At 38.3% G+C, this 22,194-nt stretch overlaps 1 protein-coding gene across 4 annotated transcripts in view; it reads right to left on the minus strand.

Annotated features, from left to right (window-relative positions):
* CEP112 (centrosomal protein 112) overlaps positions 1-22,194 on the minus strand; it is a 161,917-nt gene that overhangs the window by 134,224 nt on the left and 5,499 nt on the right. For all 4 annotated transcript variants that reach the window (XM_058038779.1, XM_058038781.1, XM_058038780.1 and 1 more), the window contains exons 5-8: positions 19,441-19,531; positions 16,320-16,394; positions 8,389-8,436; positions 8,173-8,250 (exon numbers count right to left, since the gene is read on the minus strand). In XM_058038779.1, coding sequence (XP_057894762.1) covers positions 8,173-8,250; positions 8,389-8,436; positions 16,320-16,394; positions 19,441-19,531 — 292 coding nt within the window. The remainder of the gene's footprint in view (positions 1-8,172; positions 8,251-8,388; positions 8,437-16,319; positions 16,395-19,440; positions 19,532-22,194) is intronic.

Here is a 22,194-nt window from a genome sequence, read left to right on the forward strand (position 1 = left end):
TAGGAGGCAGCAGAGAATATGAAATTTATGGCATGTTACCATTCAGACAAGGAAAAAAAAAAAAGTGTAGATATTTAGCTATAGTTGGGAAGTTTGCAACTATGTATGAAACGCAGCCATTGCTGTTGGCTGAACATCATTCCTTTGGATTTCTGTCATTGTTTATCCTCCTCACAAAGAGAATGAGGCAATTAAACCCTAAGGCCATGTAAACAATACTGATGTCAAACATCTGTGCTGTCCCTGTTATTTAAAGCCATGAAGGGTGGTAGCAACAGAGCTGCTTTTATGTGCCTAGTCACACTTTCTTCCTCATTTAAAAAAAACAAAACGCCACCAAAACCAGCAAATAGTTACCTGAAAATGGGGTTTTGAGATTTCACTGTCCTGATCCCACAGCACAGCTCAGGTGTTAGGAACATTTAATAACTGTCAGGCTTAAACTGACACAATCTCATCTGTCATAAATCTCCAGGGGATGGGGGTAAAGTGATCTCTCCTTTTTTCATGACAGAGGACAAACATTTATCTTGTTCCCATTTACAGAAATTTGTCGAAATATTGAAATACCTGATTTAAAAGCAAATCAATGAGTGGGTTAACAATATGAATCACTGAACTGCTGCCCACTTGTCTCCATTCCAGGGCTCACCCTCAGGCCAGGGGGACATCTCAGAGCTTTAACATCCATCAGATTGGGGGTTTTGGCTATTTGACAAAACAGAACTTGTTGCTTGCCAGTTTTTTTTTTTTTTTTCCAAGCCTATGAATAAATGGGGGAGGGAGGGAGGAAGTGAGGAAGGGGGAGAAGGATGTAAACAATAAATGAGAACTTCAAAGTAAGAACTAACAATGCAGAACAATGACTTGTATATCTTACAGTACACGACAAAAGTTATTTGTCTTGGTGTTCTGCAGCTGCTAAAAGGAATCAGTGCACAGCACACAAAGCTTTGATATTTCCACAGAAGAAAAAGGTTTCTTCAAAAATATCAACAAACAAGTCAAACTTTCTACCAAATTGTGCTTACTCAATATTCTCATGCGGGGTTAAAATAATAAATATTGATAATTTATACAGTGTTTTAAACCATACAGGAAGGCCAAGACAGAAGAGACTGGACTTGCAAAACAGTCAAGATTTATTATAAATACACACTGACTTCAGACTAAGGTAATTTGGAACAGTGCATTTCACTTGATCATTAGCAAACTGTCTGATCTCATTGTGTCGTTTCTGTATCACACTGTACCCTCAAAAATTTTTAAGATTAGGTATATTAATACTTTCCACATTTTACAAAAAAGACTCAGAGTATTTAAAAGAAAATCACTGGTGTGAAAACCAGGAAAAAATTATATTTCATAACAACGTATTTGAAGGGAAGTTTCAATAGTAAACTTTAATCATATTGGAACTAATCTTCCATTTTTAAATAGAATAGCTGAAAACTCTGCATTCAGTTTACAAGATGTGAAAAAAATACTGTTCACTTCCCATTTCAGAAAATAAACAAACTTATAGCTACATTTTGAAACAATACATCATTAGCCAGTTACAGCATTGAACATCATCAATGTTTTTGTCCAACGCAATGACTGAGGTGAAATAAATGTCTTGGAAAGTCTCTGCTGCAAAGAGCTCAGGAAACCAGAGATGGACTGAAATAAAAACAGCATTAAACAAGTGGAACAGCCAGAAATTAGAATGTAAAAGGCCCTTTATAAACATGGCATTTTGCCCAGATTCAAAGGTCCCTCCACCAAAGTCCATGTTTATGATCTGGCCTGCATTATTTGACCTAACAAACATTTGTAATTCCCACCACATATCCACTCTTCTTTGTATCTTTACTCTTCAAAAACAATACAATTGCTATTTCCAGTTGCAATATTTTTACATATTACTCTTCAATAGGAAACTAGATATTCACTTAATTAAAAAATTAATATGACACTGCCCCATTCTTATAGCTACTAAAATTTAAGGTTTTGCGCTAAATCAAATGTTACCAGCTTCCCCCATTCAAGGAAAATCTGACTTTTTAAATGACACTGAAATTAATAAACACTTGCTTGATACAGAGAAATAATTGAATGGCCAATTGTTCTTATTCATATGTAAATGTCATTAGGCTCTTTCAAGAGAGAACAATGTATTTTTCATGGATTTCCATGCTGGGGGTGGTGGGAAGAAGAAGAGAGAAGGAGAAATGCACCCAGCTCTGTATCCCAACAACTGTAATAAGTGGAAATGGTATTTGAGCTCTCAAGGATGTTTTCTCTGGCCAATGAACATAACATGGATATTAGCACTACAACATATCCTGTTATTTAACAGCTTTATTTGCAGGGTCCCACTTCCACATGGAACAAATGTCTGCCACCAGTGGGAGACACTGACATCAGCAAGGACCAAAAACAGTTCAGTATATGTTTAGGAATTAAGACAACAGTTCAGTATATATTTGGAAATTAAGACAGCTCAGCCACAGCAGTATTAAATGCAATTTTATAAAAGGCAGCACAAAAATGCAAGAAGCTGTATCTTCAGTTGCCAGCAGTGAGAACTGAACCCAGCTGAATCTGTGAGCATGCAGAAATCACAGAGGTTTCAGAGGGATTTAGGGAAATATGAATATAATGAAAGGCAGCACATGAGAATTTCATGGAATTCTGCACAGGGCCCAGCCCAGTGAGTGAGTCTGAATACAGAGTCACCAACACTGACTACTTCTCCTCAGTGTTATTCCTCTCTTTTTTATGCTGCGTTTTAGCAGCTACTGAACTTTTTATACTCATTTCAAGATCTCCTAAAGCAGCCACTAAACTGTACTCCCACCTTCTTTTCACCAGTAGAAATAACGGTGCACAGCACCTACTTTTTCTAATCAATGTCTTTTCTCCATCAAAAATCAGAATCTATACATAAAAAAAAGAAATCAAACTTTCTTCCTTTTTTTTTTTTTTTTAAAGACAGACACACTTTGAGGCAGAGATTAATCATGCAGCAAAAGATTAATTCCCAGCTGCTTGGCAACCATCTGGACATTCTACTGGTTAAAACACTAGTTTGAATTGCTAACCTACCCCTTTGATCTTTCTCAATGTCTCCAGCCCATATGTGCAATAATTAAAGACATAGTTCACAAACTATTGCAAAAAAAAAAAAAAAATAAATAACTGTACATGTACATCTAGATCTCCACAAGCAGCCTGACTGGTATCAGGAATTATAAATCAGCAGCCAGTTTATGAAAACATGTCTCATCTTGACATCCACTGTGTGTCTCACACCAGTCTAGCAATAAAATAAGGTTTGGGGTTTATTACATTACATTCTGAAGAGTTATCAAAGCAAGGCAGGATGTGACTTCCTCACCAGGAACACAACGGACAACTTGCACATGTTTTTGGGAGCAGGACATTAATCAGGCAGGAATTATGTTAGCAGCAGTCAGGATTGCTGTGATTTTAAATGTGAACGAGCAGATTCCTGCTCAGGACGATTGCTCAGTGGTGAGAATCAGTTTACAACTGGATTCTCCAGATAAATCACACCCTGCATTCAAAACAGACACGGGGGTTGCGGAGAAAAGGAGAAAATTCAAATGAACCAGAAAATAGTTGCTGTCACTGCCTGGAATATTTTAAAGGGGAAATAAAACAGTGTTCTCAGAAGCAAGTTGTCACAAGAAAAAAAAGTTACAGAAAAGTGAAAATCACAATGAAAGGCATAATTATGTCGTATCTGCCTTTTCTTGCCCCCTCATATGGGTCACACTTGTGTGAACAGTAAGGAACACACGTTCTTACATCTTAACAACAATTAAAAACCAGAATTAAAAACCTTAACAATCTTTACCCTTGGAAATCAGCATGACATTTGCGAGCAGGAGTATGGCTTGGGCAGTCCCCAGTGAACAGGATGACAAAAGAAGGGGAACAGCAAAGGAAGAGAACAGGAAGAACAGAGGGATAAAAAGAAAAAAAAATTCCAACACACGAAGCTCCAGTTATTGTAAGACTCAGTTTTTGGGCCCACTCAACTGCTTTCAGAAAGTTCATCAAAACCTCTCTCCTCCTGTTATTAAAAAGCACAAACAGCCCCAGCACATCTAAGGAGGTTCCTTGAGCTGCATCCAGCTCTCCTGATTCCATTCACAGATGTTTCTATATCCATCCACCAAGATTTAAACTCTAGAGACACACACAGACATGAGCACACACTTTTAATTCAATATATTACACAAAAGAACAGTACTGATATATTTTTTTTTACCATCCTCAGAAAATATGAACAAAAATATTTCTTTTTAATGAGGAAAAAATATAAAATCCATGATGTAGCTAAAGACACAATAATGTTAATTTTACAGTGGTTTAATTACAAGAGTTCTTTTTTAGGATATTGTCTCCATATTGGGTTTATTTATTGCTCGTATTTGGCATGAATTTCATGTATTTAAATACTTCACTATGGAACAGGACAATTAAAAGGAAGAAGTCAAACCTAGCAGGACAATGCCCACTCATCACCATCCTTTAATTGCAGGGACTCTTATCTTCAAATGCTCTTTCCCTTCTCTTTTCCATGCTAACACCAGCCAGTGTTATTCACTCTCCCTCCCGAGTTTTACAACTTTCTTTCCTCCCTGCATTCCTTTCCCTACATTCTCTGTATGGTCCCTCTTGGGGGAAATCCATATCACAGCCCTCGTGCAATTTGCTCTGTTTCAAGTTATAATCTCCTGCCAGATAAGTGAGAAGCACAGTAAATCTGCTGCTTTCAACACCTTCAATCCAGAGCCCTTTTAGCCAGACCACGATTTAACTGTATCAGCACTGCAGATTTTATCATCTCCATGTAAATATATCACTAGATCCCAACACTTCTGCTGCAGTAAAACCATAAAAATGGCTTGATGATCTTTATAAACAAAATTTGTGTCACGCAGTAAAAGGGAGTGCTCATTCCCAAAATAAAAGGAGAAAAACAGAAATAAAGATTACAAAGATGAAGGTCCTAAAACAGCTTTTTAAAAAGGCTGCATCCTCAAGATAAGACTTCTTGAATCATAAACCCATAAAACACTCTTTGTTTTTCATCTTACTTCTGGTCCTTGATCCATGAAGATGCATTTTCAGGGAAAAAAAAAACAAACTTCTTTTTCCTATTCTCTATGTTCTCTGTTGTCTTACAGCACCTATCTCATCTCTCCTTTTCCTCATTGCCCACATGACAAAATGATGGAAGCTGTCCCACAGGTGTTATCCTGAAAACCCAGCCACTGCCTTCCCCACAATTCCAAACATCCAATGCATCCTTGAAGATGCATTTTCAGGGGAAAAAACCCCAAACCTTTCTTTTTCCCCATTCTCTATGTTCTCTGTTATCTTACAGCACCTATCCCATGTGACAAACTGCTGGAAGCTGTCCCCGGGATTTTCTCCTGAAAACCCAGCCACTGCCTTCCCCACAAAAATCCTGCCCCCAGCTGCATGATCATTTCATCTGGGCTGCTTTAGTTCACAAGAGGCTGGAAAAGTGGCTCCAGTGTCCAAAATCTTTATCACTGCATTCCCAAAAATCAAAACTGAGGAGCGACAGGACTGATAAAGTCAACAAAAACATTGGAAACACTCAATGTTCTCAGTTAACCCAGACAGATGAAGCTTCACAATTTATTGCATAAAGCACTGAGCTTGCCAGTTTGCCTGAAAAATAAATAAAGAGCTGGTATACAACTCAGTACAAATCTATTCCAGGTATAACCTTCAACTGAAAAGTGAAAATTATTTCCAATATGCCTCTGATTTGTTTAGACTTCCTTTGTTGAGATAAGATAAATAAATATCTTTGCTTACAAAATAATGAAACAGAAGGAAATTGAGAAAAAATGCTAAGAATAAATACGACTGACAAAATGAAAAATTAAGAAAGAGAACTTCTTTAAAGAAACACCAGAATGTCTCAAAGTGATAGATCAGATAAACTAGCTGTTTGAGAAAGGTTAAAAGAAATCAGTTTATTAACATAACTGATTTTCTCATTCCAGAAGAATTCCAAACCTGTATCTTAGCAATGGCACTGAGTCTGTTTTTCTGAAAAAATCACAAATCAGCCTTTTCCTTTCCCCCTCCCCTGCCCTGTGGAGCTCTGGGTGACACAGGATGGCCAGAGGTGAAGTTCAAAGGGACATTTTCCCTTTCTATCAAGACAGGCCAATCACCCCATCTGTCGTGCTTTGCTGTCCGGCTGAACAGGGATTTATTCCTGTTGGGTTGCATCTCCCTTGCTTAAACCCACAATTTTTCAGTAATGACCATTTCCCAAACGGTTTAATCCATGTCAGAAGAGTTTGGGGAAGGGCTGACTAAAAGCCGCTGCCCGATGACATCGGTGTTCTCGCAGGGCTGTGATGTGGTTATCACTGCTCATGGCCATGTGTTCAGCATTACAGACTCTAAACAGGTGCAGGAATGCTTTATGAACAAAGGTCTAAAGGTTAAAAGCAAAAAAACCCCACAGTTATCCTATTTTATGTTCTCCCCTTGTACTACAAAGAGGTTGGGAACAGTTAATGGTTCCCCCGGACCCTTTTGTACAGCACCATTTCTCTGTTAATACATTCACATTCTATAAATGAAAAGGACTTTATTCCTAATTGAGCTTCACAAACAAAATAAGATGAAAACACATTTAAGTTTTCTCGTTAATAGCACACACATGGTGATTGTGAAACACTGTCTGTAACCTTTCCAGTTCAAACCAGCCCACAGTCGAGCACCATTAGCAAAAAGTCCTGGATTTTTTACTGTGTGGCTTAGAGGATTTTTCCACTGAACTAGCAAAGTATTAACTGGGTATTTTATGTAGCTCCTTGGCATGGATTCCTGTTTATTTAATTTGAAAATATTGTTTAAATGACAACACTGTGCTTTCAATTTATTTATTTCTTGGGCTATTTTTACATCTTATGAAACCTTGCCTCATCCCAAGGCACTGGTGGTTTGAACATTGTCAATCCAGGAGAACAGTCAACAGCAGAGCAGAGAAAGTGAAAGGCACATGGATTGTGCAGCTGCTTGTTTGAGCACTGAGTGAAGCAGCCAGGTAGCACCAGAAAACATTTCATACACATCCTTTTATTAACAACTGAAACATCTGCCAACCAATTTTAGCCTCCTCTGTATCTCTGCTAAAGATGTTTTCTGAATCGTCATGGAAGTAACTTTAGGGCAGTTCCAATCCACGTTTCCTTACAAGACACCAAGGAAATGAAAGAATGTTTTCCTGCTTTGCTGATGATGCCCTTTCCTCCCAACTCAGATATATTTGGGGTACTTTGTGTGTTTAGGTCCTTCTGGATAGTAAGGAACTATGTACATTGTCTCAATTTTCCAAGAGCATATGGCTGAAATCAGAAATTTTGAAGACAAACAGAGCAGAGTGCTGGATTTGGTTATTTATTGTGGTTTTTTTTTTTTTTTTATGATTGGTTGGTTGGGTTTGGGATTCTATTAATTGTTTTCCTAATGCACCTTGAATTTCCTTTTCTGCCCATTAATTCACTGTCTTTCAAAAAAAGAAATGTCTTAAATAAAATGAGCAGCTTGTGACAAAATATCTCAGGCAGTCAACTTCCTTAAAGCATGAAAAAGGTAAAAATGACCACAAAATTTTACTTTTACACATATTCAAAGCAAAAAACCATGGGGTGAGAGAATTAGACAGCCAAGCTGGGGCAGCAATCTCAGGAATTCACAAAGTTACAAAGAAGTAAAATAAAACCCCATATGACCAAAAGAGGATTGGAGCTCAATGAAGCAAATACAGAAATAATGTAGATCCTATCAGAAATAAGGTCAAAATCTCCTCAACTTGAAAGGGATATATAAAGCAAACAAAAGTCCCCACTAAATCAAAGATTTCACTGCCTCTATTAAAAGGTAATTTGGAAAATTCCTAGAATTCAAACTCTCCACTAAAAATTCTTTCAAAGGACCAGTAAATATGTTCAGAAAGTCTTTTTTACTCCCGAAATAATTGGGAAATCCATGAAGTATTTAATGACAAGCCCTGTCACTTCAGTAAATTTCTCTTCCATGAGATTTTCTGCCACAATAACTTCCTTGTTAATGCCCAATTTCCAAGGAAAAGAATCCTACCTCTTTCTCCTGCATTTGAAGCAGTGTCTGGTGGTACCGAGAGGGGCTGCACTGCCCACAGTCAATTTTTGGTGTCATCTATTGAAGAAAAAATTCAAAACAACCAATGAAGTCAAAACCAGTAAATCCAAGTACAATCAATCCTGACCAATGATTAAAAATAACATAAAAGGTTTGTTTGCCCTTCTGAAATACCAAGGGAATATAAATACCTACCACAGTCATTGGCACCCGTTTTTCTCGCAGGTATCTGGGGTTTTCTAACTGAAAAACAAGGCAGAGAAAAATCAGCAGGTCAACAATGTCTGATTTAGTTCAAGACATCATAACTAAACTATATTTAGCACAGGAACTGCATCACTCAAAGAGCTACAGATGAGATTTCTTAAATCTTATAGGAATAGGAAATCTTCCTAAGAGATCATTTGGTTGGAAATCTACTCAGCAATTTTGGATCAAAAAATTGCACTTTTTTCCTCCCACCTCTTGTGGTTGCAAAAATTCCATCAATGCATATCATAAAAAATATTTGGCAGCTTCATACATAGGCTTATGCAAAAGATTTCCAACTTTGCTGGCTAAATTCTCATTGAGATCAGTATAAAGCTATAATACATTTACAGATTGTACTGATTAAAATGTAGTGCTTTTGAAAAATTACAGTTGGGTGCATTGAAACTATAGCCACACATGTAAGTTATAGAGACAAAACATAAGGAAATAATTCATTAACATGGCTATATAATTAAAACAGCTCTCTTAATCACTGTTTTTAAGAACTGGAGACAAAGCATTGTTCCCAACCCACTTCCTCTATCAGACAACTCTATCTTTCTCATTTTCTCAGACAAGGAGGCTCAAACATCACATCACAGAGAAAGCAGAATGCCCAAAAAAAGCTTTCAAGGGTATAATCTTGTAAAATGTGGCAGTGAGATCTGGAATATGAATGAGATTGCAATACACATTTAAAAAAAAAAAAAAAAGTTGTAGGATTAGGTTGATCTACGAGGCATGGAAAACATATCAAATGCTTGCACTTTCTGCAGTAGCATGAAATAAATTTGTGTGTTGAATTTATCAGTGGAAAAGAGGCTTAATCCCTCTGAAATTTCAATTTGATACAGTATTATTCATTTCCTGTCCCAAAAGGTGATGTAGGATTTCAGTGTGGCATTGAGTTGTCATACCTCACCCAGAAGTCATTGCAGATACTCACACTTAACACATACATTCAATTTCAATGAGTGGTGTTATCCAAAATTTTAATTTTAATACATTAGCTGAAAGTATCAGGAAACCAATAATTTAATAATCATCTATGTGTTATCAGGGAGTTTACTAAAACAGTTACACTCAATTTTCCTTCACACAACTGTTCTGGCAGTTAAATCCATGGGCAGCCACCAGGGAATGAAGAATCCTGGACGCACCCACTGCCACAAAAAAGAGGAATTTTGGACACAGGAAAGACTGTGAGGAGAGGAATACAGGAGTGGGATCAGCCTGGAGCACCAACCACAGGAGATCCAGTGGAGGGGAAAGGAAAGCAAATCAAGAGAGAGGGAAATAAAAGGTACAGAAATTCCAAACTGGAAGCATTCTCGATTTCCTTTGTCCCACACAATTGTACCTGCAATAGGATTTTCTACCTACATTTCACTGGTATTCTGTTCCTCCTCCCACCTCAATTTGGCCACTTCCCCATCCAGCTCACACTCCTGATCATGCCCAATGATGAAGGTGCTCACCAGAAGCTCAAGGCACTCCCCAGTTTGGGATCAGTGGCAGCAGCAGAAGCCTTGACCAAAATCTGGTGGAACCTGGACAAGGCTGCAGAGCCACATTTCAAAGCCCTCATGATTTCCCAAAGCTCTGCCTCTCATGCAGAATCACCCTTTACTTTGGTTTTTTTAAGCCAAAGTAATATAAAAAATATTGTAAATATTTACAATTAATTAAAATCCTTTATCTGCCCATGGCATTCAGCTGTTTGCAGCCTTCACTTCAAAACCATCTGAAAAGCTAAGGTACATCCTACTTGTTTATGGGAAAGAAGGAAAATGTGTCTCTAATACTTTGTAGGGCCCAAGTCTTGCATTTTTTGATTTTGTAACAGCAGCCATATGTGCTTTGAAGTTAAATGTTCCCACTTTGTTACTTGTTGTGGATTATATCCACTTAAACTGATCTGTAAACATTTAATGCCTCAACATTCATTCTTTTCATGCTGGTCTTCTGCAAAACTTCTTGTTCTCCAAATTAAACCACATTAAAGAGGGAATATCACAATAAAGAATGCCCCAAAAAAGAAAAAAAAAAGTCTGTATTTATGAGAAACATGCAAATTTAAAAATAATAAGCAAAAGGTCAAAGACAAGCCAAAATACATATGTATGAAACTGAAGGACTGCCATGAGAAGAGCAGTAAATCACATGCTTTTTTAAGAGTATGAACCAAATAAATGTCATAATGAAAGACATCTTTATTTGAACTAGAACTGAACTCTAATTTGTAAATACCACTTCTTAACAGAAATGGTATTTTGAATGTCTTTGTAGAAAAGATTCTGGATTCCCCTGCTCTATTAGGCAGTCTGACAAGAAATCATGTTTCAATTTGTGAGGAGTGCAATGGTCACCTTCTCTTTCTCCTAAACCAGAGCTGTGAAGGTGTTGGGTGATCAAATCCCCATGAAGAAATCCCCATCACTTAACAGAGATTATCTACTTCATTAAAATATGTATTTTTTTCTTATTTAAATTCAATATTGAAAAAAAGTATTGCAGAAACGTACATAAAAATAAAATTCCAAAACTGCATTTCAGCAAAATTAGCCATAATTTTAAAGTTCAGTATTTTCAATTTCTATTTTTTTCACAACACCTAAAGTAGTCAAAATTAAATATTTATGAGTTATACAATTTTAAAGCTATCAATGCAAGTAATGAGTGAAGTTGAAACCCTTCACTCAAAGCATTGACAAAAGTTGGAATGCTTTCCCCCAAAAGCAAGGACAGTGCAGGAAAAGCACGATTTTGAGCCTTAAGCACTTCCACAAGTCTCATCCTCATCAATTACATTCCATCCCTCAGGCTGAAAATATGGTCCAGTGCAGAAATTCCCACCAAAGCTTTGCTCTTTTGCTCAGTAAATATTTCACAACAACGACAACACTCAAGTCATGGTCCCAAACTACCCCTTAAAGTCCTGTTCCACTCTTTGCAAGATGTTTCTCCAGGCATGGTTATCTCCAATAATGTCCAACTTCAGCCACTCACAGAATATTGTAAATTTTAATATTCAGGGAATAAAATCCCCACACTTGCATCTGCAGGCTCATTGCACATTCCCCCCTAAGCTTCATCAAAGACAAAATGGGATTGTTTTCAAAACAAGGATGGCAAAAACACACATGAAAGAGTTAAGAACACTTAAGACTTTGAAATGGTAAACAACTAAACTGAACCTTGCCCTAAATTCTTACTTTAATCTACCAAACCCAGCCAGCCAGCATGTTCCCTACAGAAATAACTGCTGAGTAGCTTCAGGAAATTTGAGTAAGGACATTCTTATCTAACATCATAATTTGTAGGGAAGTTCACTTTAATGCTGCTGTTGCAGTCTTAGTGGAAGGACATTAAAGCACATGAAGGCTGTTTGTCAGCATGGAAGTTGAATTTATTTTTTCAAGTCTCAACATCACTTGGAGCTCACTGTGGGAAAGTTTTCCCAGCACTGCTGCCCTCCAAGGCCACAACATATACAGTAGGTATGTTTATAGTAAACAGCCAGACTGAGAAACCAAACAAAAGATAATCAAATGCCTTGTGCAGAAATGGTTGAGCTTAACTAGACTGGAAAGAGCCAGGCAGATGTGAGCCAAGCACACAGAGCAGGCACAGCATCCAGTGCTGCTGCAGCCTCCCAGGAATTCCCTGCACTCCATCACTTAACCCAGCGTTACAACACTTTGCTCCAAGGAAGGAGAACAGAACACAGCCACCAACCACACAATTTCTTTGGTCTGTCTTCTCAAACCTTTCCTAAGCAATAGCATTTCCCAGGACAAGTTCTTCTGGGCAAGACTGAGTGTCCAGCCAGCCCCACATCACTTCTGGGAAAAGCTAAAGAGTTAATGTAGCCATGATATTTTATGGAAAATCCCTTCCTTAGGATTTTTCCTCCTGAGAAGCTGAGAGGCCTCAGGAACAAAATGTAAACAATAATTATCTGCTGCTGTGGAATGCAACAGGTGCATCTGTGATTGGTCTCATGGGGTTGTTTCTAATTAATGGCCAATCACAGCTGGCTCGGACAGAGAGCTGAGCCACAAACCTTTGTTATCATTCTTTCTTTTTCTATTCTTAGCCAGCCTTCTGATGAAATCCTTTCTTCTATTCTTTTAGTAGAGTTTTAATATAATATATATCATAAAATATTCAATCAAGCCTTCTGAAACATGGAGTCAGATCCTCATCTCTTCCCTCATCCTCAGACCCCTGCAAACCATCACAGAATTAATTCCTGTCCTGGCTGAATTCCAGTGATGAAAAATTGTGTTCTCCCTGATTAAAAAGCCCTTTGCTGTTTCCCCAGGGTGCAATCTCTTTGTGTGCTTTCCACCTAAAATGATGTGCTGAATTTCCTGGGATGTTTGAAAGAGATGCTTTGTCACCCCTAAAACTGGCTACAATTTGGTGACAAATGAAACTGTACCATAGGCATCATTAAAGAGAGAGAAAGGTGAGGTAAGAATTTGCAAGGGTTTAATTCATTGCTATTTCTTTATGTAAGTTAATTTTTTTAGCTAATAATTATGTTTGTCTACAATCTAAAAAGCTCAGCTAAAGAGGGAAAAAAAAGGAAAAGGAAAAAAGAAAGTTTAATTCCATTATCCAACGAGGGTTTTCCCCTGACACTACACATCTCTCACGATATTTAATTATTTCTGAGACATAAACAGGACATAGTCACCTTCCCTTCAGTTATGAAGTGCCCTAGAGCTGCAATATTATGACAGCTGTTGATAAAACAAGACCACAGAATCACAGAAAAGTCTGGGCTGGAAAGGACCTTAAAGTTTTTCTCATTCCCTTAGCCCAGGTTACTTTTTTATATTTCAGGATGGCTGAAGAATGACAAAAAATTCAAAGTAACAACATGGCCAAAGATTATTGGTATTTATTTGTCTCAGCTCCTGCTCCTGACACTTTTCCCTTCAAACAGCCACACAAAAGAATTTCTGCTTTTCCCCATTGCAAATGCACCTTCAAGGCATGAACACCTGATAAAGAACAGTCCCCACACCAGTTTAGGTAAGAGTCAATACAGGCTAAGAAAAACACATTTTATAATATATGTAAAATGAGTGTAAATTAGTATTCCATGTATGGAAGGCAAACTTATCACAATCAAAACTCAACTTATATTTTTCAAGCATTTACTCATGCCTGATTACAATCTAAAGAGCTTGTATCATAAAATGTTTGACAGGGATAATCAGGAATGCTGCAAGGAAAAGGGGAAAATTCTTTTATTACTCACAAAAAGTACCAAAGTACCAATATCAGCAAAGTAACATGACAGATTTAATTCTCCTGTAGAAAATGTTATAATTAAGAACAAATATCTGAAGCCTCCAGATTTGACCTCTCAGCTTAGTAGAAAAGTCATAAAAGCATTTCCCAAAACTTTCCACAGTGTTTTTAATATTAAAAAAAATAAAATCTCAATCACTGATGTGGGTATATCATAAAAACTGAAAACACATCCAGAATGTGTTAAAAATACAAGAGCTTTGAAGAAGAGGAAATTTAAAATACATTAAAGAAGAAGGAGGATGAAAGATAACAGTAAAAAATAAATTATAACAATTTATAACTGGTCATTTCAACCCCTGGCTGGAGCAGTGAATGCTCAGCAATACCTCACGGCTAGAAGACACCAGGATTGTCTCACCTAGCTGGGTATTTGCAGATTCTTGGATAAAAGCATGGTCTCTATATAAACCTGCCTGAAATACTCACAAGTTTCCTAAAATGACACAGATTCTTACTGTCAAAAATCCTTGGATAACCAAAAAAACCCAAAGAAAGTTTCAAAAGCTTTTCAAAACAACTCTTCTTTAGCCCGGGCAGCTCAAAGTGAAAGCCATTCTGTATCTCCCTTCCCATCTTCCCCCACTACTGAAGTATTTTTTGGGTCAAGGGTCTCCTGTATCTCAGGTGGGATCACTGTAAATTAAGTTTCCCAAACGTTTTGCAGCTGGGAGTAGCAATTAAAGGACAGCAAGATGCTCCCATGGCAATTTAAATGCTTGCAAATAACAGCAGCCACATCTGACACTCAAACCTCACAGATTCCAAGGGATCATTTAGTGGGGCTTTTTATTTTTAGCACTGACATGTTCTTTAAGTGTGACACTGCACTTAAAACTTCCTGACCCTTTCAGAAGCCACTGGAGGCCGTGATCCACAGCAGGGAAATGCTGCTCAGCACAAGCCCTCACAGACCTCTCCTTTACAACCTCCAATCCCCTTTGTCAGGTAACTCCCAACAAGTCTTATCAGGCAATCAAAGTCTCTCATGAGCGACTTCTTTAATTACCATCCCTGGAGAGGAGACTTGAAAACCTGATTTATGTGCCACGGTAGCCAATTTGTTATCCAAGGGAGCTCCTGTATCAGCAGAGGATCATCACACTTTAATAACCAGCCATTATCAGCACAACACGATTGCAAACTGGAATTTCAATTAGGGGAAGAAATAAAATACAAATAAAACGACAGAGATAAGAGATAAGCAGGCAGGCAGATTGACACTGATAGAAAAATGCAGGATATAAAGAGATCCTTTGTCAGCATCAGTTGGTGTAATTTGTAAATGGCCATGAGCAAGTTTTCCCCCTCAAAGCAGCTTTGAAAGCTCAAGGTATTACAGCTTTCTGCTCCTATTTTCAATGGATAAATACAGCCCAAATATTCCAACTCTGCAAGTGATGGCATCTTTGTTTCAGGCACCTGCACAATGCTGACACTTTCATCCATCTCCACCCTCAGCTTGGAAAAAGCCAGAGAAACACCAAGAAGGACAGAAAACCATTAATATTCTCTGTTATCATTTCTGATTGCACTGAGGAGAACTTGGCCATCCATGAAAAACCTGGGGTGTAATAGGCAAGATTTTTAAATGCTGTCATATCCCTCCAGACTGACAATAGTGCAGGAAGAATAAGGATCATTTGGCAGTGATTAAAATGACAACATGAAAATATGTGATTATTTTTCAAAAAACAAGGCTGAACTATTTCATTAAACTCTCTCTCATCACTCCTAACTTTGGCTGCAACTCTGTGAGCTTTCAACCTATGAGAATAAGCCAAAATAAGGAAGAAGAGAAAGAAGAAACCTCCCTCTTAAAATCAAAGTGATCTTAATAAAACTAAATTGCTGTAAGGATATTAATTCCAATGAAATAGGTTAAAGATTTGGTGGTACAAGCGAAAGGGTTACAAAAAAGACAAAACAACTCAACAGAAAAAATACATTAAAATACAACTATAGAGAAGAGGTGCTTCATTGTCTCCTTAGAACTATCATGGACTAACACCACAGAAAATACAACCAAGGGAATAAAGTCTTATAAGAGTAATAAATTTGAATCATTAAAAGGGAAAGAAAGAGGTGAATACACAGAAAAGCCTCCTGAATACTTTAAAAAGGAGGCACACTGACCAAAAAAACCTGAATTGTACTAATGACTTATAAATTCTGCTTTGGTTAAAAAAAAATAAGCACAGAAAGCCAAACTCTTCTTTCATTTATACAAGTATAAATACAAAGTAATATTGCAGAGTCATCAAGAATTATTCTGAATTTCTACCAGAGTAAGACTCTTGGTTTTGACCAGCAGCCATTATTTGGCCTGATTTATGAGTAACCATATTAAACGTGTAAAGATTATTATTACTTAAAATTTCAATGTTTTCTTCTCATACATTCATAAATAGCCTTTCCCAGCCTTAGCAACTCATTTCTAAAAGACTCCCACAAAGTTTTGCTGGCTATGCTCAGAAAGCAAACTACACTACTGACAAGTTCCCATTGTAAGTTAATAAATAAGTAAAGTACTCAGTTTATTTTACCCCAAGATTCCAACTATTGAGCCGTGCTTCCAGGTCATCATCATCAAATGAAAACTTTCTTTTGTGTTGATCATCCTGGAACATAAAAGAAGTCAAGGAAAATATCAGAGTTGTTGGCAATGAATTTTTTTAATTTAAAATTAAACTTCTCATTGACTTGGCCATAGCTACAGTGCACTTCCTAATAGTGTCACAGTACTTCTGACAGCTCAGTTTCCAGAGGATACTGGGCTGAGCAAGAAGCTCAGAGGATAAATTAGCCTGGCTCTCCACTTTAATGTTCTTCTTTATTTGTTTCCAAAGCAATAGTCTCCTTTGTAGAGGGTGAATTTACTAAAAGACCCAAAATACTCCATTTTCAGGCATCTATTCATCTCCAAAATGCCTTCTGGGGCTACTGCAGAATTCAGGGATCACCTGATCGGCCTCCAAATAAAAAAGCAGATTTAAAATGGAAGGAAACCAAGGCAGGGATGGTTGTCAAAGCAGGGGACAGAGCAGCTCAAGGCTCTTCTCTGATTTCCAGCACCCAGCCAGGGCTGGGTCACTGCTGCTGCAGGAATTACCAGGGAATTGCCCCTCAGAAGAAAAATTTTTCCTCTGGATTAACAACAACTACCAACATTTAATGGATGTAACAGGGAAAGCTGGTACAGAGCATTTTCCTTGGCCCAGGTATTTAAAAAACAACACTGAAGCCTGAATTACTTTGTCTCATTTGTGTATGGGCCTGCCAGCACCTTTTCTTTAAATATCATTTGTCACAAGCAGCCAGTGAGCAGAGCTTGGGCTGCTGTTAATCAACACTAGGTTGAGGCAGCTCTTAATGTTTCTTAAATGTTTCTTGAAAGTCTCCCTGTTCCTCTACCTGGGCCTGAACCATGCCACAACACCTGTGAAACCCCAGAACATCCCTGACAATGGGACAAGGTATTGTTTGCTCCAGCCAGCCAAACATTATCAAACTGGCAAAGCAAGAGGGGACTGGTTCACTTAAAGGCCCTTTTAGAGCTGCAATCACAGGAGAATCCAGAATATGAAGCTGAAGATCAATGAAGTGCAGGGATTTGTCCAACACTGACCTGGAAGCTGTAGCAGAGCCAGCAATAACGGCAAAAAAAATATTAAAAATAAACAAACCTAAGCAGCAAAACTCCCCTAAAAAACTTTAAAGCTCCAAAACCAGGTTTAAGCTGAGGAATATAATTTTTTTTACAATAACTCTTCCATAGGAAATATTTCATGAAGTAAAATAAACAGGAAACCAATAAGGAGACATGTAGTAAAGCCAGCATGTGGTTTTATTTTTAATGATGGCATTTCTGTATTTAAATTCCATTTGTTTACATACAATCAACACACACATAAATACATTGCCAGCAATCAGAGCCTAGAGAACAGACACTGATTTCTGCCCACTGAGCACCTGTAACCTGCCCTGATAAACCATCCCCTTGCTAATCCTCTCTTCCAGATGCACAGCAGAACACAAATTTCCTCAGAAAGGAGCTTCCAGTTTATCCTATTTGCACTTCATGTCCTCATAAATCCTCAACTGTGCCCAGCTGCAATCTTTCTAAACTGTTCCTGTGATAGAATCAAAAATGAAGCGTGGGCAGAGCTGGAGGAACAAACAGGAAATTCAGTGTTCAGAGGGGTGAGGGCTGCTCTAGGTGTGGTGAAGGACACTGCAAGGCCACAGAGCACATTTTAGAAGGTAAACAGCACATTTCTTGGTATCACACATTTATCAGGAGTAATTGTCAGTGCAAAGCTTGCAATTATATAAACAACATCATTGAATATGCTGGACTAAAAGGGTTTCAGACAAAGGCTGTTCAATGCCCTTTCATCAGTCAAAATGCTCCTTGTGGAAAGTCTGATGAAACAAACTGTCCAAAATTCACTCTTTCAGAGGTCAACCATCACTGAACAGAGCCAGAGGCATCTCTGCAGCTTTCTTTAATCTGGTATTGCAAAATACAAGATGATGTCAATGCAGGCACGTTGCCAAGCCTGGGGAAAACAATGCAGCAGACACTGAACACACAACACTAAACAGAGGTCAAGCATCAGGATGAACTCAGCATCCTACAAGAAATTCTTTTCCCCTGCACTGCAGAGGACAGATTTTGATGAGCTTTAGTCCTCCCTTGTTGGAACCCTGCTTACTGAGAATTTGAGATTTTCTGTGCTGCCAGGCACTGACCCCCAGGAGAACACTGCACTGACCTGAGGCCCTGGAGAAGCTTCCAGAATGGAATGGTAGAACTGGGATTGTGGGTGTGGAGTTTGATAGAAGTGTGTGATATCACAGGGTGGGAAACTCAGAGTCAAAGGGTTTAGAATACAGTAATATATATAAAGAAAGATGGGGGTTTTAGGGTGGAGGCTGCTCCTTCTTCTCCACCTTCTTCTCCATGGGTTTGGGTTAGAACCCTGGTTACTGAGAATTTGAGAATTTCTGTGCTGCCAGGCACTGACCCCCAAGAGAACACTGCATTGACCTGAGGCTGTGGAGAAGCTTCCAAAATGGAATGGCAGAACTGGGATTGTGGGTGTGCAGTTTGAATACAAGTGTGTGATATCACAGGGTGGAAAAGTTTAGGGTTTTAAAATACAGTAATATATACATAAAGCAAGATGGAGGTTTTAGGGCAGAGGCTGCTCCTTCTTCACCTTCTTCTCCATGAGTTTGTGTGGTTTTGTGTAATTGGATAAAAAAGTCTACATTACAGTGCATGGGTGGTTGGTTATTGGATTAAAAGTAAAAATAATTCGTGTCATTTCTTAATTGGACAGTCTATCCTTATACAAAGAGAGACAGGGCTCCATTTTTACTTTGTTAGAGTGAAGTGCTGTAGAACTCAGGGTTTGTAAGACTGTGACATAGATAAGAATTAATAAACATCTGAGTCCCAACAAGAAATACCCTCCAGCACATTTAATCCTGACCCTGGCAAAAATCAGAAAAAAGCTCAACACTCCCTATCACTCCCTCCCAAATGTCTGCACCTTTACACAGGGATCATGACCCACACAGCTGGAAATAACAGCTTTACAGGGATATATAAAACTCAGGGAAAGCAGGGCTTTAGGACAAAAAGGAGAAGCATCTTACAGACAGTGACGTGCCTAGGTCATCTTCATCCGTGCGGTGAGGAGAGCTCAGACAACGGGATATTACTGATGGCTTCTCACTGAGTCTTTCCCTGTTAGGAATGACGGGAGGAAGCAGAAAGAGAGGAATTCATTTTCAGCAATTTGTGGCACACAGAGGATGTTAATCACAGAATAGAATTGGGTAAAATATATACAAAACAACTGTCGAGATGGAAAGGTCGGAAAAATAAAAAGGAGAAAAAAAGAGAAAAATTTCATCTTAAAGGCAAACAAAAGCCTTGAGTGCTCCATTAAAAAAACACCACCATAAAACCCCACACCAAAAAACCCACTAGAAATATTGTGTACATGACAGTACATTAAAAAGTGTTCTTTCTTTTCCTTTACTACACGACCCAACATCTCCCAAAGGATTTTAGGATAAATCTAGGCTAAGGAGAGGGCTGATCTAAGAGAACATTTTTGAAGCAATATTGCTAAGAATATGAAACAACATAAAATGGAGTCCAGTGACTCAGAGAAGAAAGATAATTTAAGGTGATAGTTGGTTGTACCATAGGGGAGATATTTAAGATCAAAAAAATAGGTTAGAACAAGGTAAATGATCCTATAACACACACAGGGCAGGAATGACACACACAGCTCTGTACAAAGGCAGTGGCTTGAAAGGCCAAGGTGGAAAGGAACAAGTCCCAAAGATTGTCCTGGCTTAATTTCATTTCTGTTTCATGGACTAAAGTGGAATTTATGGGGGATGGTAAAGAAATGCCCACAAGACAGGACACAAGCACAGCATGACCGAGTGCTCTGTCCAGCAGAGGGATTTTCTGGAAAAGCTTGTGTTGTAAATAAAACACTTGAGAAAGGGAAATGCAGATCAGCAGACAGGTGAGGAGAATTGTCCCTGATGCACCTGGTCACTGACATTTCTCAGCCACAGAGCAGGAGGAAAAAGAACAAAATAAAGTAGAAGTTCTAAGCATTTATTAGATTGATTGATACAGCAAAAGATCCAAAACAGTAGTGAAACACCCTTCAGCACTGTCAGATCCACAGGTATTAAGATAATCAAAAACTGCTGTTGGTCCCTTCACCTTCCTAGGACTGGCCATATTATATTAAAGTCAAATCAGAGCATTCAATACCTCCTTTCCTTTCCATCTGGCAGCAAATGAGATGGCTGCTATGCCAAAAAGACACTGAGATGAATGAAGTGTTTATGAACAGAACAACAACTGTTGGATGTACAATATAAACCAGTCACTTGTAGGGAGACAAACACAAAGTTTTCACAAAGCACAGGGCCCCAGCTTTCATCAGAACAGCAGGGAACAGAGAAATACAACAACTGGGAGCCTACCTTCCCTTCCAGCACCAATAAATCCCATATAAACAGCATGTATGGATGCACAATAACAATTACAAAGCAGTAAATAGTTTAGATAAGCAAAGTCTTAGGGGTAAAAAAGATCAAAAGGAATATGATAACACAATGACTGCCTCTTGCATTTCTTACCAAGATTTCATTTGACACAAAATTACCTTTAATTAAAGGGAGATAAATCTTTGCCTGTGAGTAAATCTGCCCTTTCATCAGATTTCCTTTCTGAGTAATACTCAGGTTACCTAACAATGCAATGAAGTTCCAATTGTTAAAACGAGAGAAAACAGAATTCATGCCCTCATCATTCAGGAATAACAAATTCAAGCCAACCCAAGCTACCTGTAATATTTGTAAATTCACCAAAGGGAAGACAACAGCCTAGATGCATTCTTAGTTCTGTATTTGCCCTTTTGAAGAGGAACTGAAAAGGAAGCTCCTTTACTTGATTGTACAACCAGAATTTGAAAAGAATGTTAAGGATGAACACAATTTTGCTCCTATCAAGTATGTACCACCTGTCCACTACCTTTTCCAGCCTCCTGCTAATACAAGTCAGGCTCCAAAAAGCACAAGATTAATTCTCTTTCCTCCCACTGCAGGTTGTGAAGGATGAACAGAGTTTTGACATCAACCTGTGACCTCCTGCTGCAGCCCAAGCAGGGAGCTGGCATGGGAGGAGGCAGCAATTTGCTGCTAATAAATGAGATTAGTAAATATTCCTTCTAGGAACAAAGTGAGGGAAATTCACTGATTCTTCCTGGTCCAGCATGACTACACACTAACCTTTAACAATGTTTTAAGGCACACTCTATAAACATAGAGTAGAATTTTCCTACAGGGTCAGAAAGCCCAGGTTTCTGTTCAAACCAACCTAAACATTTCTCAAACCAACCCTCTCACATTTCAAAATAAAGCTGCACCTTTCCAGTCCCAGCAGGTTGGATTTATTCATCAACACCTCAGTTTGCAAGTAAGGTTTGTATATCTAAGGCTTTTATTTAGGCTGAAAAACAACTTCATATGGAAAAGTCAAAATTGTCCAACACAGAATTATCTGTATTGCAAGATAAAAATCACTATGAAAAGAATTTCTGTTTGTTTGGGTCTTTGAAAGGAGAGAATCTTGAGATAAAGAACATCAAGCAGTTACTCAAACATGTCTCACTGACATTATCTATTTTGCCCTGAGAAAATGTTGTAGGAACTGAGTCATGGCTGGAATGCAAAATTTTCATCCAACTACACAAATTCCATGCTCAGAGATGCAGTTTCCCAGTGCACATTCAGAGGAGAGAGACAAATACAGTGGAACTCGGTCACCATCTGCTGGCCCTCCCTACAAACTGCACATCCAGAAATATTTAATAT

This window comes from Melospiza georgiana, chromosome 21 (assembly GCF_028018845.1).
Source record: "Melospiza georgiana isolate bMelGeo1 chromosome 21, bMelGeo1.pri, whole genome shotgun sequence".
NCBI lineage: Eukaryota > Metazoa > Chordata > Aves > Passeriformes > Passerellidae > Melospiza > Melospiza georgiana.